Below are 17,575 nucleotides of genomic sequence, written 5' to 3' on the forward strand. Positions count from 1 at the left end.
AATCGACACATTTCTTTTAATTAAACTAAAACAAAAAATACCTAATTTAGTTCGGAAATTGTCACTTCTTTATAAATCAAATAAAAAGTTATTCTAAAAATGTCCCAATTACAGTTGTTTTTAGTCTTTACGATTATTTTGTGACCTAAAAAAATCACAATTATCGATTACCCTAATAATCTTGACATCCCTAATCATCACATAAAATTACTGTATCTAAAGATAATTAATGAACAAATAAAAATGTTGGGCGACTAAGACGCCATCGACCGATTAATCGACTAAACGACTATAAGCCGACACCTTTAATTGATCCTTTTGCTTATTCAAGTTATATATAAGTGTGTTTAATTAACCGTCTGTGTTACAACTGAAGCTTTTCTACAACGTATGTGTTAACGCATGTCCAAGCTGTCAAAATGTGCAGAAATGATGATGTCGTGCTCTCGGCGCTTACCTTGAGCCTCTCGGACACGCCGTCGGTGATGCTGATGGTGAACTCCTCCACCTTCGGCACCTTCAGCCTCTTCTTTTCCGTCTGGAACTCCGTGCGAGTCTTCACCACCACCTTCAACAGAACACAGAGAGATCATCAGGGACACGCCTTCATCAAACGTCACATTTTAAAGTTCCAGAGTGCGGCGAAAACAGGCAAGAATCCTCCATTTAACTCTAATTAATCAACTAAATAAAAGCATTCAAGTGCCTATGACAGGTTTTTACCAATTTTCTAATTATGACTTTATTTGGTGTGTGTATGCCTGTTGTGCATAGAATTATTAGTTTTACACCAATCGAGTAAGTATTTGTGGAGAAAATGTTGACAAATCTGTAGAAAATGACAGGAAGTGACATCACACCAGGGCCACTCATTCCAGTCCAAACTTATGAAGAATTTACACAAAGAAACAACGTTTTTTGACTCTCTAAACATTGATTCAACAAAATAAAGTCACTCTCATATACTTTTATTTGAAGTGTTTGCCCACTGTTTGCTGGGTAATTTCCTGGTGTGATGTCATCAATTACAAACAGGAAGTGAAATTATAAACCAAAAAAAAAAGGTGCTATTCTGTGTTAACATTTTTATAATTGTTTGAAAAATTCTAAATATATTCATCTTAACTGCATTTTAGTTTAATGAATAGTCCAACCTGTCAGAGGCACTTTTATTTAAAAAGTAACACATTTGGTCCTTGCGTTTCAGTGTGATGAAGTTCTAGCACCGTTGCCATAGCAATTAACACTTCAAAACCCAAAACCATGTCTTTTAAATGCGCAAAAATCTTCAAAATGCAGTAACCAAACCAACAAATACATAGAAATAATTAAAAGAACACTGTGTAACTTGTGTGTCGCTCTCAAGAGAATGTCGAATGTCCCGCACTATGGCATTAAACGTATCTGTCTTGCATTCATTTTGGAGTGCAGGGGTTTTTCTTGCTCAAAAACACCCCGAAGAACGTGCTAACCGCTCAATAACACGCTTAATGTCGTACTAAGGAATTTTATAGGCACATCCCCGTGGAGACAAGCAGTTAAGTTACATGGTAAGGCGTTAAATCAAATAAAAAAAAATCATAAAATTGGTAAAAATAAAATAATTTAAGACATAGACGATCAAAATAAAAAATGCATAAAATTGGTAAAAATAAATCAATTTAAGACATAGACGATCAAATAAAAAATGCATAAAATTGGTAAAAATAAATCAATTTAAGACATAGACGATCAAATAAAAAATGCATAAAATTGGTAAAAATAAATCAATTTAAGACATAGACGATCAAATAAAAAATGCATAAAATTGGTAAAAATAAATCAATTTAAGACATAGATGATCAAATAAAAAATGCATAGAATTGGTAAAAAATAAAACAATTTAAAACATAGATGATCAAATAAAAAATGCATAAAATTGGTAAAAAATAAAACAATTTAAAACATAGATGATCAAAATAAAAAATGTATAAAATTGGTAAAAATAAATCAATTTAAGACATAGATGATCAAATAAAAAATGCATAGAATTGGTAAAAAATAAAACAATTTAAAACATAGATGATCAAATAAAAAATGCATAAAATTGGTAAAAAATAAAACAATTTAAAACATAGATGATCAAAATAAAAAATGTATAAAATTGGTAAAAATAAATCAATTTAAGACATAGACGATCAAATAAAAAATGCATAAAATTGGTAAAAAATAAAACAATTTAAAACATAGATGATCAAAATAAAAAAATCATAAAATTGGTAAAAATAAAACTATTTAAGACATAGACGATAAACAACTCAGCGTTTTTGTAAAAGACTGTTTTAAGTCTTTTACTGTGTATTATATTATTATTTATATTTATTATCTAAAATTATCTTTATTATATTAATAATTATCTTTATTATCTATTTCTGTTTATTATTTGTATTTAATATGTACTTAGAAGAAAGACACACGTTGACTCCACTGTGAAAGAAAATGGACATAGCTTTAAATAAATATACGTTTATTTTGCCCAATATGTGCACGTTCCTGAGGGGCAAAAAAGCCTGTTGAAAAAGTGTTTTTATAGGCGCGGTTTTGTCTTTGCAAACATCTACTGAACCTGCACAAAACACTCCAAACCCAACTCCCATTTTGTAAAAGGAAAACAACACAAACATCCAGGACGAGTCGACAGCGCGCGACAGTCTCCGCCAAACCCTCCACCCAAAAGCCAAAGCTGGACAAACGCGACTCAACACGAGACGGCGCCGCGCTGACCTTTGACCCTCGGGCATGAAATGCAACTTCTGCCGTTTTGGTTCGGAGAAAATCAAATCGGCTTGAGATGTTTCGCTGCTCTGGCCCAGAACTGTCAGTCCGGCTCCGCTCAGGCAAAACCGGCTTTGAACGGCGGTCCGAAACGTGCAAGCGGCGCGCGGGGGAAAGAGACGAGTCCACCGGCACAAACGCACCGTCGTCTTCTTCAGTTTATCCCCCCGTAATTAACATTCTACACAAACTAACGACATAAAGAGAAGCTCAACACGTTCCCCTTTCACGGAAAACCCTTAGAATATCAATAAAACAATCATTCTAACAGTAAAAATGTAAGTTAACAAAGACTTCGTCAACCGATTAATCGACTAAACCACTAAAGTCCCGCAGAAGCAATAAAAAGTCATAAATTATGCAGTAATCAGGCGTTTTAAAGTACTTTTAGAGCACGGGTATTTCATGTGGCGTGTAGTGAAATGAAGTATGTGTCAAGGCCAGGGCTGCAGCCACAGTACAGGTCGTTTTTCTACAATTAGCCTTTCAATTAATTGTGTTTTGGAGTCTGCGCCAAGTTATTTATGATCATTTATGAGTTGTGGGAACAGGTTTAGGAGTATAAACTTTAAAAACGCAGAGGAGCTGCCAGTAAATTCCATCAATAACAGCATAAATACACTCGATTACTCAATGTGCGCAAATAAAACTGAACTGTAAAGTCAGATTAACGTAATTTATAACTTTTAATATCTTCTAAGTGTTAAAAAAAAAAAAAAACTTAATTAATTTAGAGCTGCTCGCTATTAACTGCAATACAGCTGTTAATTACTGCAATATCAACATATATACAATGTGCATGTCTTACATTTCGAGTCAGACCAAAGCTTAACATTGATAAAACCATGAAATTAAAGAAAATTTAAGGAAAACGATAAAAAGAAATCTGCCTAAATTTAGAAAAAAACACAAATTTTCATTAAAAAACCCTGTATATTTCTGTGAGAATGTTGGTGTTATTGCGATACATTTATTGTGCTGCGATATCGATTACTGCGTCGGCCGATACCGCCATATCGATACTTTTGCGATACATTCTTCAGCGCTCGTTGCAACTGTTACATTTAATAACGTCTCATGTCGATCTAAAAGGACCGAAAAGTGCTCATTTTGCACTTTTCCCTCGATCTGACGAAACGCGCCGAAAGACAAAGCTTTTGTTCTTCTCTGAAGAGTCGCACGGGCGATAATGACTCACACGACGAGACGCACTCATTACCACATGGGTCAAAAGTGACTCCGGAGCGACGAGGCGACGGAAGCCGAAGAAGAAGAAGACCAAGGAGAAGAAGAAGACCAAGAAGAAGAAGAAGAAGACCAAGGAGAAGAAGAAGACCAAGAAGAAGAAGACCAAGGAGAAGAAGAAGACCAAGAAGAAGAAGCCGAAGAAGACCAAGAAGAAGAAGAAGCCGAAGAAGAAGAAGAAGAAGAAGAAGAAGAAGAAGAAGAAGAAGAAGAAGAAGAAGAAGAAGAAGAAGAAGAAGAAGAAGAAGAAGAAGAAGAAGAAGAAGAAGAAGAAGAAGAAGAAGAAGAAGAAGAAGAAGAAGAAGAAGAAGAAGACGACCAAGAAGAAGACGACCAAGAAGAAGAAGAAGAAAATAAGAAGAAGGCCACTTCCTGTTCACAAAGGCCTTTCACATGTCGCTGCGTGTGTCGTCGTTACTGCTGCATTATTTCATACAATGGGCAGAAACTAAAAGTATAAATGTCTGAGCAACAGGGCTGTAGTTTGGGCTGCCGGATAAACGCAAAGGCTGCAGTTTATGAAGTACCATCATTTCAAACAAACAAACAAACAAACAAACAAACAAAATGTCCACCTATTCTGCTTAAAAAACAGCCACGTTTCTTAAAAAGGGCCGTGCGTTTCTCTGATTGGTTCATCTGCTTGTCAATCATCAGAACGGCCCAGAATACGCGCCTCTGAAAAGGAGAACGCTGAATATTAGGCTAAATATCACGACAAATACAAACTGTAAATTCTCTTTTAATCATGCAACAAAACAAATTAAAACCAAACAAACTGTTACAAATAATTTGAGTTCAGTTATTATTTGTCAGTATGTTTCTCGAATCATTCATACATTATCCATCCCTGTGTTTCCTGTTTCCACCAGACTCATTATGTAGTGGACGTCACTCGTTGCAACTGCAGCTCCTGTTATTAAATACATACATTACTCCATCCATCTTTTACTCCATCCCTCCATTACTCCATACCTCCATTACTCCATCCCTCCATTACTCCATCCCTCCATTACTCCATCCCTCCACTACTCCATCCCTCCTTTACTCCATCCCTCCACTACTCCATCCCTCCATCCCCCCTTTACTCCATCCCTCCATTACTCCATCCCTCCTTTACTCCATACCTCCATTACTCCATCCATCTTTTACTCCATCCCTCCATTACTCAATCCCTCCACTACTCCATCCCTCCACTACTCCATCCCTCCACTACTCCATCCCTCCACTACTCCATCCCTCCATTACTCCATCCCTCCACTACTCCATCCCTCCTTTACTCCATCCCTCCTTTACTCCATCCCTCCACTACTCCATCCCTCCATTACTCAATCCCTCCACTACTCCATCCCTCCACTACTCCATCCCTCCACTACTCCATCCCTCCACTACTCCATCCCTCCATTACTCCATCCCTCCACTACTCCATCCCTCCTTTACTCCATCCCCCCTTTACTCCATCCCTCCATTACTCCATCCCTCCTTTACTCCATACCTCCATTACTCCATCCCTCTTTTACTCCATCCCTCCATTACTCCATCCCTCCATTACTCAATCCCTCCATTACTCCATCCCTCCACTACTCCATCCCTCCATTACTCCATCCCTCCATTACTCAATCCCTCCATTACTCCATCCCTCCACTACTCCATCCCTCCTTTACTCCATCCCTCCACTACTCCATCCCTCCATCCCCCCTTTACTCCATCCCTCCATTACTCCATCCCTCCTTTACTCCATACCTCCATTACTCCATCCCTCCTTTACTCCATACCTCCATTACTCCATCCCTCTTTTACTCCATCCCTCCATTACTCCATCCCTCCATTACTCAATCCCTCCATTACTCCATCCCTCCACTACTCCATCCCTCCTTTACTCCATCCCTCCACTACTCCATCCCTCCATCCACCCTTTACTCCATCCCTCCATTACTCCATCCCTCCTTTACTCCATACCTCCATTACTCCATCCCTCCACTACTCCATCCCTCCATCCCTCCATTACTCCATCCCTCCATTACTCCATCCCTCCACTACTCCATCAATCCATTACTCCATCCCTCTTTTACTCCATCCCTCCATTACTCCATCCCTCCACTACTCCATCCCTTCTTTACTCCATCCCTCCATTACTCCATCCCTCCATTACTCCATCCCTCCGTTACTCCATCCCTCCATTACTCCATCCCTCCTTTACTCCATCCCTCCATTACTCCATCCCTCCTTTACTCCATCCCTCCATTACTCCATCCCTCCATTACTCCATCCCTCCATTACTCCATCCCTCCACTACTCCATCCCTCCTTTACTCCATCCCTCCATTACTCCATCCCTCCTTTACTCCATCCCTCCACTACTCCATCCCTCCATTACTCCATCCCTCCATTACTCCATCCCTCCTTTACTCCATCCCTCCATTACTCCATCCCTCCTTTACTCCATTCCTCCATTAATCCATCCCTCCATTACTCCATCCCTCCTTTACTCCATCCCTCCATTACTCCATCCCTCCATTACTCCATCCCTCCACTACTCCATCCCTCCATTACTCCATCCCTCCTTTACTCCATCCCTCCATTACTCCATCCCTCCTTTACTCCATCCCTCCATTACTCCATCCCTCCATTACTCCATCCCTCCTTTACTCCATCCCTCCATTACTCCATCCCTCCTTTACTTCATCCCTCCATTACTCCATCCCTCCATTACTCCATCCCTCCATTACTCCATCCCTCCATTACTCCATCCCTCCATTACTCCATCCCTCCTTTACTCCATCCCTCCACTACTCCATCCCTCCATTACTCCATCCCTCCATTACTCCATCCCTCCATTACTCCATCCCTCCTTTACTCCATCCCTCCACTACTCCATCCCTCCATTACTCCATCCCTCCATTACTCCATCCCTCCATTACTCCATCCCTCCATTACTCCATCCCTCCTTTACTCCATCCCTCCATTACGCCATCCCTCCATTACTCCATCTCTCCATTACTCCATCCCTCCATTACTCCATCCCTCCTTTACTCCATCCCTCCTTTACTCCATCCCTCCATTACTCCATCCCTCCTTTACTCCATCCCTCCATTACTCCATCTCTCCATTACTCCATCCCTCCACTACTCCATCCCTCCTTTACTCCATCCCTCCATTACTCCATCCCTCCATTACTCCATCCCTCCTTTACTCCATCCCTCCTTTACTCCATCCCTCCATTACTCCATCCCTCCTTTACTCCATCCCTCCATTACTCCATCCCTCCTTTACTCCATCCCTCCTTTACTCCATCCCTCCACTACTCCATCCCTCCACTACTCCATCCCTCCATTACTCCATCCCTCCATTACTCCATCCCTCCATTACTCCATCCCTCCTTTACTCCATCCCTCCACTACTCCATCCCTCCATTACTCCATCCCTCCATTACTCCATCCCTCCATTACTCCATCCCTCCATTACTCCATCCCTCCTTTACTCCATCCCTCCATTACGCCATCCCTCCATTACTCCATCTCTCCATTACTCCATCCCTCCATTACTCCATCCCTCCTTTACTCCATCCCTCCTTTACTCCATCCCTCCATTACTCCATCCCTCCTTTACTCCATCCCTCCATTACTCCATCCCTCCTTTACTCCATCCCTCCTTTACTCCATCCCTCCACTACTCCATCCCTCCACTACTCCATCCCTCCACTACTCCATCCCTCTTGTACTCCTTAATTGTGAGCCCGGGTTTAAAGGCGCAGACGGTGACAGCAGCTTTAGACGCGCTGCTGCTAATGGTGTGTGTAGCACTGCATGAACACGTGAGTACATATTTAACAGTATAAGTAGCTTCTTGTACTCGACTGGGCTGTTTCACTGCAGTTATGGAGATGTTTATCATTATTATATTTGTATTATCATCCGTTTGCGTTCTCGTATCCTCATCTCATTTACATAAAAAAACATCACAATAAACGATAATATTGACTCACCCTAAAGCAGGATAATTCCAGTAAACCCTTTTCTAAAAGTATAATATTGTTAAAACATGAGCTGCAACAGATACAAAGCCGAATAAAACACTTTAGCACTTAGTTAGTGTTTGTAATGAGTTTTAAAAGTTACCGTATTTTCCGGACTATAAGTCGCACCTTTTTTCATAGTTTTGGCCGGGATGTGACTTATACTTATATTTATGCTTATATACTTACACTCCGGAGCGACTTATATGTGATATAATTTGTTATTTTCACACTTGCAACCGCATTTCATACTCCAGTGTGACTTATATTTGTTTTTTTCTTCTATATTATGCATTTTTTGGCTGGTGCGATTCATAGTCTGGAAAATACGGTACTCTTTCGACCCTCTACAGCTCAAATACTCGTGATAATTTTCTCGTAATACAAAGAAATAACATCAAATTCCCCACAATAGTATATATAGAAAAACAATCATCCTGAGCTATTTTTTATTGAAAGATAAGTCGATATATTGTGACTCAGCAGTATCTAGGCGTTCGGTTGCCAGACGTAAGCGAGATGCACGTGCTGTAGATGAAATAAAATGTGTGAGCAGACAATCAGCGCTCTGTGTTTCTCCCACGGCGGTGGCGAGGGCGAGCGCAGCGCCAAACTCCAGCTCTTTAAAACGCCCACACGCCGTCTGCTTCAGCGCGGAGACCCGAGCAGCAGCCCCGAGTCGCATGAACGGGACGGAGGATTTCCAAAACGCTCTCTAAACCGAGCCCCCCCGTCCGTCCGTTAGCGTCGGCCAATCACAGTCGAACTCAAGACCTGCTTTTTACTTCTAGCTCAGGAAAATGGCCTTATTTCAGTGGATGAGAATCAGGGCTGCATTGTAATTGAATCAAGAGCCAGTCATTTGTAATTGTTTGGGTTTTTTAATAAAGACATCAATAGGCAATATTCTTTCCCTCAAAACGTACAGTATTTTCGGGACTATAAGTCGCACTGGAGTAACAGTCGCATTTTTGGTGGAAATGTATTTGATAAAATCCAAGACCAAGAACAGACATTTCCTCTTGAAATGCAGTTTAAAAATAACAGATGAGAGAACATGGTGACTAGGTGTACGTATGCTAACGCTAACACCTTCAGCTACATGAGGCACAGACAGAACTGTGGTAAGTGTCTGGTATGTTAACGTAACATATGAACAGTTATTCAGATAACTATAGCATAAAGAACATGCTAACAAGTTTACCAAAGCATCACTTTTACCCCAAATCACTAAATCCACTGAATTCTTCTTCCTCTGTGTCACTTCTAAACAACTCCACAAACTCCAGAGGAAGAGGAAGTGCAGATTCTTCTTCTGCGTCGCTTAGAGCCGAGAGCGCCCTCTTGTGGTTTCCAGTGTGAAAATAACAGTATAAGTCGCGCCCCGGCCAAATCTATGAAAAAAGGTGCGACTTAAAGAAAATACGGTCTGTGGTTTGAAGCAGAGTTCAGACTTTGGAGGACGAACTTGGGTTATTTACTGTGCTTTATGTTAACTTTCTGCCATTTATATTTGTTTTTAGTCAGGCAGAGTCAAATGAAAAGCAGCGATTGACCAAGATATTGCCGAGCCCTATGTCACATGACCACATCAAGGCTGTGGTTCCTCTAATATGGTTCAGAATCGGAACAAGAATGGAGGAACTGGAAGACGTTCCCACTTCAAACTGAGCAATGTTCCTCTATTAGATTAGATTCAACTTTATTGTCATTGCACAGAGTACAGGTACTAAGACAACGAAATGCAGTTAGCATCAACCAGAAGTGCAAAACAGCAGTTAAAAGTACAGAGTATGTAAAGTGAATCAGTGAATAAATACAGAATGTACAGTAGGGGGCAGTATGGGGTATGAGCAGTAAAAGTAGAAACTGACAGGAGGACTGGCAGCAATAGAGGTAGAGGGAGGTGCAGATGATGAGTAAGAAGAGATGAAGAAGAACACACATAATATACAGTTCAGTGCCATGTTAGCTTAGCTTTAAAATCAGCTCCTCATTACAATTATGACACTGAGAGACGCATCGAACCCGCTCTTCTTGGGTTTTGATGACTTCTCCTGAAACAAATCATCAAACCGATCGGAGCATGTTTAGAACTATCATCTTTGATCAGTGACGGATCAACAGAAATGTACGCGCGCGTTTCAATTTTGAGGACTTTTGATCAAAACGCAGGAGGTTTCGTCCACGTTCTCGCTCGTCATCGCCGGGCAGACTAAGGATCCGTTGTCTCGATGACACCGTAGCGTTTCGAACAACAAGTACACCGGTATAACCAGCGTCAGTTATCAATTATAGTTACCTGCTACTTCTCCGTTACCGAGCGATGAAAGCAGTAACCACGAAGCAAATCTCCAAAAATAAACCCACTGCCGCTTTGGTCGACCTTGACGTTTCCCGCGACTCACAAAATGCACCGCCGGCGTTTGTTATGCGCCATTGTCCTCCGCGAAGCTCTAAAAGCGAACAAAAAGCGAACAACCGTAGAGTCACGGCGATGGGGGGGGCATGAAAAAACGATGGCGCCGGACGGGTGAAAGCGTTTCTGTCGTTTCCGCCGCCGCCCCCTCGTCCTACACTTTGAACGAAGTCGATTTTATCTCGTGACGCCGCAATAGCCGAGCGCGGAGACGATACGTGACTTCTCGCGCGGTCGGGTTCCAAGTTTCCGCCCCAAAGCAATTTCGGTTCAGCTCCAGACGCTTCCCAATAAAAAGATTATCTCCATCCCTCCATCCCTCCATTACTCCATCCCTCCATTACTCCATCTCTCCATTACTCCATCCCTCCACTACTCCATCAATCCATTACTCCATCCCTCTTTTACTCCATCCCTCCATTACTCCATCCCTCCACTACTCCATCCCTTCTTTACTCCATCCCTCCATTACTCCATCCCTCCGTTACTCCATCCCTCCGTTACTCCATCCCTCCATTACTCCATCCCTCCTTTACTCCATCCCTCCATTACTCCATCCCTCCTTTACTCCATCCCTCCATTACTCCATCCCTCCATTACTCCATCCCTCCATTACTCCATCCCTCCACTACTCCATCCCTCCTTTACTCCATCCCTCCATTACTCCATCCCTCCTTTACTCCATCCCTCCACTACTCCATCCCTCCATTACTCCATCCCTCCATTACTCCATCCCTCCTTTACTCCATCCCTCCATTACTCCATCCCTCCTTTACTCCATTCCTCCATTAATCCATCCCTCCATTACTCCATCCCTCCTTTACTCCATCCCTCCATTACTCCATCCCTCCATTACTCCATCCCTCCACTACTCCATCCCTCCATTACTCCATCCCTCCTTTACTCCATCCCTCCTTTACTCCATCCCTCCTTTACTCCATCCCTCCATTACTCCATCCCTCCATTACTCCATCCCTCCTTTACTCGATCCCTCCATTACTCCATCCCTCCATTACTCCATCCCTCCATTACTCCATCCCTCCACTACTCCATCCCTCCATTACTCCATCCCTCCTTTACTCCATCCCTCCATTACTCCATCCCTCCTTTACTCCATCCCTCCATTACTCCATCCCTCCATTACTCCATCCCTCCTTTACTCCATCCCTCCATTACTCCATCCCTCCTTTACTCCATCCCTCCATTACTCCATCCCTCCATTACTCCATCCCTCCATTACTCCATCCCTCCATTACTCCATCCCTCCATTACTCCATCCCTCCTTTACTCCATCCCTCCACTACTCCATCCCTCCATTACTCCATCCCTCCATTACTCCATCCCTCCATTACTCCATCCCTCCTTTACTCCATCCCTCCACTACTCCATCCCTCCATTACTCCATCCCTCCATTACTCCATCCCTCCATTACTCCATCCCTCCTTTACTCCATCCCTCCACTACTCCATCCCTCCATTACTCCATCCCTCCTTTACTCCATCTCTCCATTACTCCATCCCTCCATTACTCCATCCCTCCTTTACTCCATCCCTCCATTACTCCATCCCTCCTTTACTCCATCCCTCCTTTACTCCATCCCTCCACTACTCCACAAACTCCAGAGGAAGAGGAAGTGCAGATTCTTCTTCTGCGTCGCTTAGAGCCGAGAGCGCCCTCTTGTGGTTTCCAGTGTGAAAATAACAGTATAAGTCGCGCCCCGGCCAAATCTATGAAAAAAGGTGCGACTTAAAGAAAATACGGTCTGTGGTTTGAAGCAGAGTTCAGACTTTGGAGGACGAACTTGGGTTATTTACTGTGCTTTATGTTAACTTTCTGCCATTTATATTTGTTTTTAGTCAGGCAGAGTCAAATGAAAAGCAGCGATTGACCAAGATATTGCCGAGCCCTATGTCACATGACCACATCAAGGCTGTGGTTCCTCTAATATGGTTCAGAATCGGAACAAGAATGGAGGAACTGGAAGACGTTCCCACTTCAAACTGAGCAATGTTCCTCTATTAGATTAGATTCAACTTTATTGTCATTGCACAGAGTACAGGTACTAAGACAACGAAATGCAGTTAGCATCAACCAGAAGTGCAAAACAGCAGTTAAAAGTACAGAGTATGTAAAGTGAATCAGTGAATAAATACAGAATGTACAGTAGGGGGCAGTATGGGGTATGAGCAGTAAAAGTAGAAACTGACAGGAGGACTGGCAGCAATAGAGGTAGAGGGAGGTGCAGATGATGAGTAAGAAGAGATGAAGAAGAACACACATAATATACAGTTCAGTGCCATGTTAGCTTAGCTTTAAAATCAGCTCCTCATTACAATTATGACACTGAGAGACGCATCGAACCCGCTCTTCTTGGGTTTTGATGACTTCTCCTGAAACAAATCATCAAACCGATCGGAGCATGTTTAGAACTATCATCTTTGATCAGTGACGGATCAACAGAAATGTACGCGCGCGTTTCAATTTTGAGGACTTTTGATCAAAACGCAGGAGGTTTCGTCCACGTTCTCGCTCGTCATCGCCGGGCAGACTAAGGATCCGTTGTCTCGATGACACCGTAGCGTTTCGAACAACAAGTACACCGGTATAACCAGCGTCAGTTATCAATTATAGTTACCTGCTACTTCTCCGTTACCGAGCGATGAAAGCAGTAACCACGAAGCAAATCTCCAAAAATAAACCCACTGCCGCTTTGGTCGACCTTGACGTTTCCCGCGACTCACAAAATGCACCGCCGGCGTTTGTTATGCGCCATTGTCCTCCGCGAAGCTCTAAAAGCGAACAAAAAGCGAACAACCGTAGAGTCACGGCGATGGGGGGGGCATGAAAAAACGATGGCGCCGGACGGGTGAAAGCGTTTCTGTCGTTTCCGCCGCCGCCCCCTCGTCCTACACTTTGAACGAAGTCGATTTTATCTCGTGACGCCGCAATAGCCGAGCGCGGAGACGATACGTGACTTCTCGCGCGGTCGGGTTCCAAGTTTCCGCCCCAAAGCAATTTCGGTTCAGCTCCAGACGCTTCCCAATAAAAAGATTATCTCCATCCCTCCATCCCTCCATTACTCCATCCCTCCATTACTCCATCTCTCCATTACTCCATCCCTCCACTACTCCATCAATCCATTACTCCATCCCTCTTTTACTCCATCCCTCCATTACTCCATCCCTCCACTACTCCATCCCTTCTTTACTCCATCCCTCCATTACTCCATCCCTCCGTTACTCCATCCCTCCGTTACTCCATCCCTCCATTACTCCATCCCTCCTTTACTCCATCCCTCCATTACTCCATCCCTCCTTTACTCCATCCCTCCATTACTCCATCCCTCCATTACTCCATCCCTCCATTACTCCATCCCTCCACTACTCCATCCCTCCTTTACTCCATCCCTCCATTACTCCATCCCTCCTTTACTCCATCCCTCCACTACTCCATCCCTCCATTACTCCATCCCTCCATTACTCCATCCCTCCTTTACTCCATCCCTCCATTACTCCATCCCTCCTTTACTCCATTCCTCCATTAATCCATCCCTCCATTACTCCATCCCTCCTTTACTCCATCCCTCCATTACTCCATCCCTCCATTACTCCATCCCTCCACTACTCCATCCCTCCATTACTCCATCCCTCCTTTACTCCATCCCTCCTTTACTCCATCCCTCCTTTACTCCATCCCTCCATTACTCCATCCCTCCATTACTCCATCCCTCCTTTACTCGATCCCTCCATTACTCCATCCCTCCATTACTCCATCCCTCCATTACTCCATCCCTCCACTACTCCATCCCTCCATTACTCCATCCCTCCTTTACTCCATCCCTCCATTACTCCATCCCTCCTTTACTCCATCCCTCCATTACTCCATCCCTCCATTACTCCATCCCTCCTTTACTCCATCCCTCCATTACTCCATCCCTCCTTTACTCCATCCCTCCATTACTCCATCCCTCCATTACTCCATCCCTCCATTACTCCATCCCTCCATTACTCCATCCCTCCATTACTCCATCCCTCCTTTACTCCATCCCTCCACTACTCCATCCCTCCATTACTCCATCCCTCCATTACTCCATCCCTCCATTACTCCATCCCTCCTTTACTCCATCCCTCCACTACTCCATCCCTCCATTACTCCATCCCTCCATTACTCCATCCCTCCATTACTCCATCCCTCCTTTACTCCATCCCTCCACTACTCCATCCCTCCATTACTCCATCCCTCCTTTACTCCATCTCTCCATTACTCCATCCCTCCATTACTCCATCCCTCCTTTACTCCATCCCTCCATTACTCCATCCCTCCTTTACTCCATCCCTCCTTTACTCCATCCCTCCACTACTCCACAAACTCCAGAGGAAGAGGAAGTGCAGATTCTTCTTCTGCGTCGCTTAGAGCCGAGAGCGCCCTCTTGTGGTTTCCAGTGTGAAAATAACAGTATAAGTCGCGCCCCGGCCAAATCTATGAAAAAAGGTGCGACTTAAAGAAAATACGGTCTGTGGTTTGAAGCAGAGTTCAGACTTTGGAGGACGAACTTGGGTTATTTACTGTGCTTTATGTTAACTTTCTGCCATTTATATTTGTTTTTAGTCAGGCAGAGTCAAATGAAAAGCAGCGATTGACCAAGATATTGCCGAGCCCTATGTCACATGACCACATCAAGGCTGTGGTTCCTCTAATATGGTTCAGAATCGGAACAAGAATGGAGGAACTGGAAGACGTTCCCACTTCAAACTGAGCAATGTTCCTCTATTAGATTAGATTCAACTTTATTGTCATTGCACAGAGTACAGGTACTAAGACAACGAAATGCAGTTAGCATCAACCAGAAGTGCAAAACAGCAGTTAAAAGTACAGAGTATGTAAAGTGAATCAGTGAATAAATACAGAATGTACAGTAGGGGGCAGTATGGGGTATGAGCAGTAAAAGTAGAAACTGACAGGAGGACTGGCAGCAATAGAGGTAGAGGGAGGTGCAGATGATGAGTAAGAAGAGATGAAGAAGAACACACATAATATACAGTTCAGTGCCATGTTAGCTTAGCTTTAAAATCAGCTCCTCATTACAATTATGACACTGAGAGACGCATCGAACCCGCTCTTCTTGGGTTTTGATGACTTCTCCTGAAACAAATCATCAAACCGATCGGAGCATGTTTAGAACTATCATCTTTGATCAGTGACGGATCAACAGAAATGTACGCGCGCGTTTCAATTTTGAGGACTTTTGATCAAAACGCAGGAGGTTTCGTCCACGTTCTCGCTCGTCATCGCCGGGCAGACTAAGGATCCGTTGTCTCGATGACACCGTAGCGTTTCGAACAACAAGTACACCGGTATAACCAGCGTCAGTTATCAATTATAGTTACCTGCTACTTCTCCGTTACCGAGCGATGAAAGCAGTAACCACGAAGCAAATCTCCAAAAATAAACCCACTGCCGCTTTGGTCGACCTTGACGTTTCCCGCGACTCACAAAATGCACCGCCGGCGTTTGTTATGCGCCATTGTCCTCCGCGAAGCTCTAAAAGCGAACAAAAAGCGAACAACCGTAGAGTCACGGCGATGGGGGGGGCATGAAAAAACGATGGCGCCGGACGGGTGAAAGCGTTTCTGTCGTTTCCGCCGCCGCCCCCTCGTCCTACACTTTGAACGAAGTCGATTTTATCTCGTGACGCCGCAATAGCCGAGCGCGGAGACGATACGTGACTTCTCGCGCGGTCGGGTTCCAAGTTTCCGCCCCAAAGCAATTTCGGTTCAGCTCCGGACGCTTCCCAATAAAAAGATTATCTCCATCCCTCCATCCCTCCATTACTCCATCCCTCCATTACTCCATCTCTCCATTACTCCATCCCTCCACTACTCCATCAATCCATTACTCCATCCCTCTTTTACTCCATCCCTCCATTACTCCATCCCTCCACTACTCCATCCCTTCTTTAACTCCATCCCTCCATTACTCCATCCCTCCGTTACTCCATCCCTCCGTTACTCCATCCCTCCATTACTCCATCCCTCCTTTACTCCATCCCTCCATTACTCCATCCCTCCTTTACTCCATCCCTCCATTACTCCATCCCTCCATTACTCCATCCCTCCATTACTCCCATCCCCTCCACTACTCCATCCCTCCTTTACTCCATCCCTCCATTACTCCATCCCTCCTTTACTCCATCCCTCCACTACTCCATCCCTCCATTACTCCATCCCTCCATTACTCCATCCCTCCTTTACTCCATCCCTCCATTACTCCATCCCTCCTTTACTCCATTCCTCCATTAATCCATCCCTCCATTACTCCATCCCTCCTTTACTCCATCCCTCCATTACTCCATCCCTCCATTACTCCATCCCTCCACTACTCCATCCCTCCATTACTCCATCCCTCCTTTACTCCATCCCTCCTTTACTCCATCCCTCCTTTACTCCATCCCTCCATTACTCCATCCCCTCCATTACTCCATCCCTCCTTTACTCGATCCCTCCATTACTCCATCCCTCCATTACTCCATCCCTCCATTACTCCATCCCTCCACTACTCCATCCCTCCATTACTCCATCCCTCCTTTACTCCATCCCTCCATTACTCCATCCCTCCTTTACTCCATCCCTCCATTACTCCATCCCTCCATTACTCCATCCCTCCTTTACTCCATCCCTCCATTACTCCATCCCTCCTTTACTCCATCCCTCCATTACTCCATCCCTCCATTACTCCATCCCTCCATTACTCCATCCCTCCATTACTCCATCCCTCCATTACTCCATCCCTCCTTTACTCCATCCCTCCACTACTCCATCCCTCCATTACTCCATCCCTCCATTACTCCATCCCTCCATTACTCCATCCCTCCTTTACTCCATCCCTCCACTACTCCATCCCTCCATTACTCCATCCCTCCATTACTCCATCCCTCCATTACTCCATCCCTCCATTACTCCATCCCTCCTTTACTCCATCCCTCCATTACGCCATCCCTCCATTACTCCATCTCTCCATTACTCCATCCCTCCATTACTCCATCCCTCCTTTACTCCATCCTCCACTACTCCATCCCTCCACTAC

At 44.1% G+C, this 17,575-nt stretch overlaps 1 protein-coding gene across 1 annotated transcript in view; it reads right to left on the reverse strand.

The window, feature by feature from the left end:
• nsg2 (neuronal vesicle trafficking associated 2) overlaps positions 1 to 17,575 on the reverse strand; it is a 118,471-nt gene that overhangs the window by 62,781 nt on the left and 38,115 nt on the right. Inside the window, exon 2 of the mRNA XM_072445764.1 lies at positions 458 to 568. Coding sequence (XP_072301865.1) covers positions 458 to 568 — 111 coding nt within the window. The remainder of the gene's footprint in view (positions 1 to 457; positions 569 to 17,575) is intronic.

The sequence above is a fragment of the Eucyclogobius newberryi genome, unplaced genomic scaffold, assembly GCF_026437365.1.
Source record: "Eucyclogobius newberryi isolate DKJ021-1_F unplaced genomic scaffold, fEucNew1.0.hap1 SCAF_15, whole genome shotgun sequence".
In the NCBI taxonomy this organism is placed as follows: domain Eukaryota; kingdom Metazoa; phylum Chordata; class Actinopteri; order Gobiiformes; family Gobiidae; genus Eucyclogobius; species Eucyclogobius newberryi.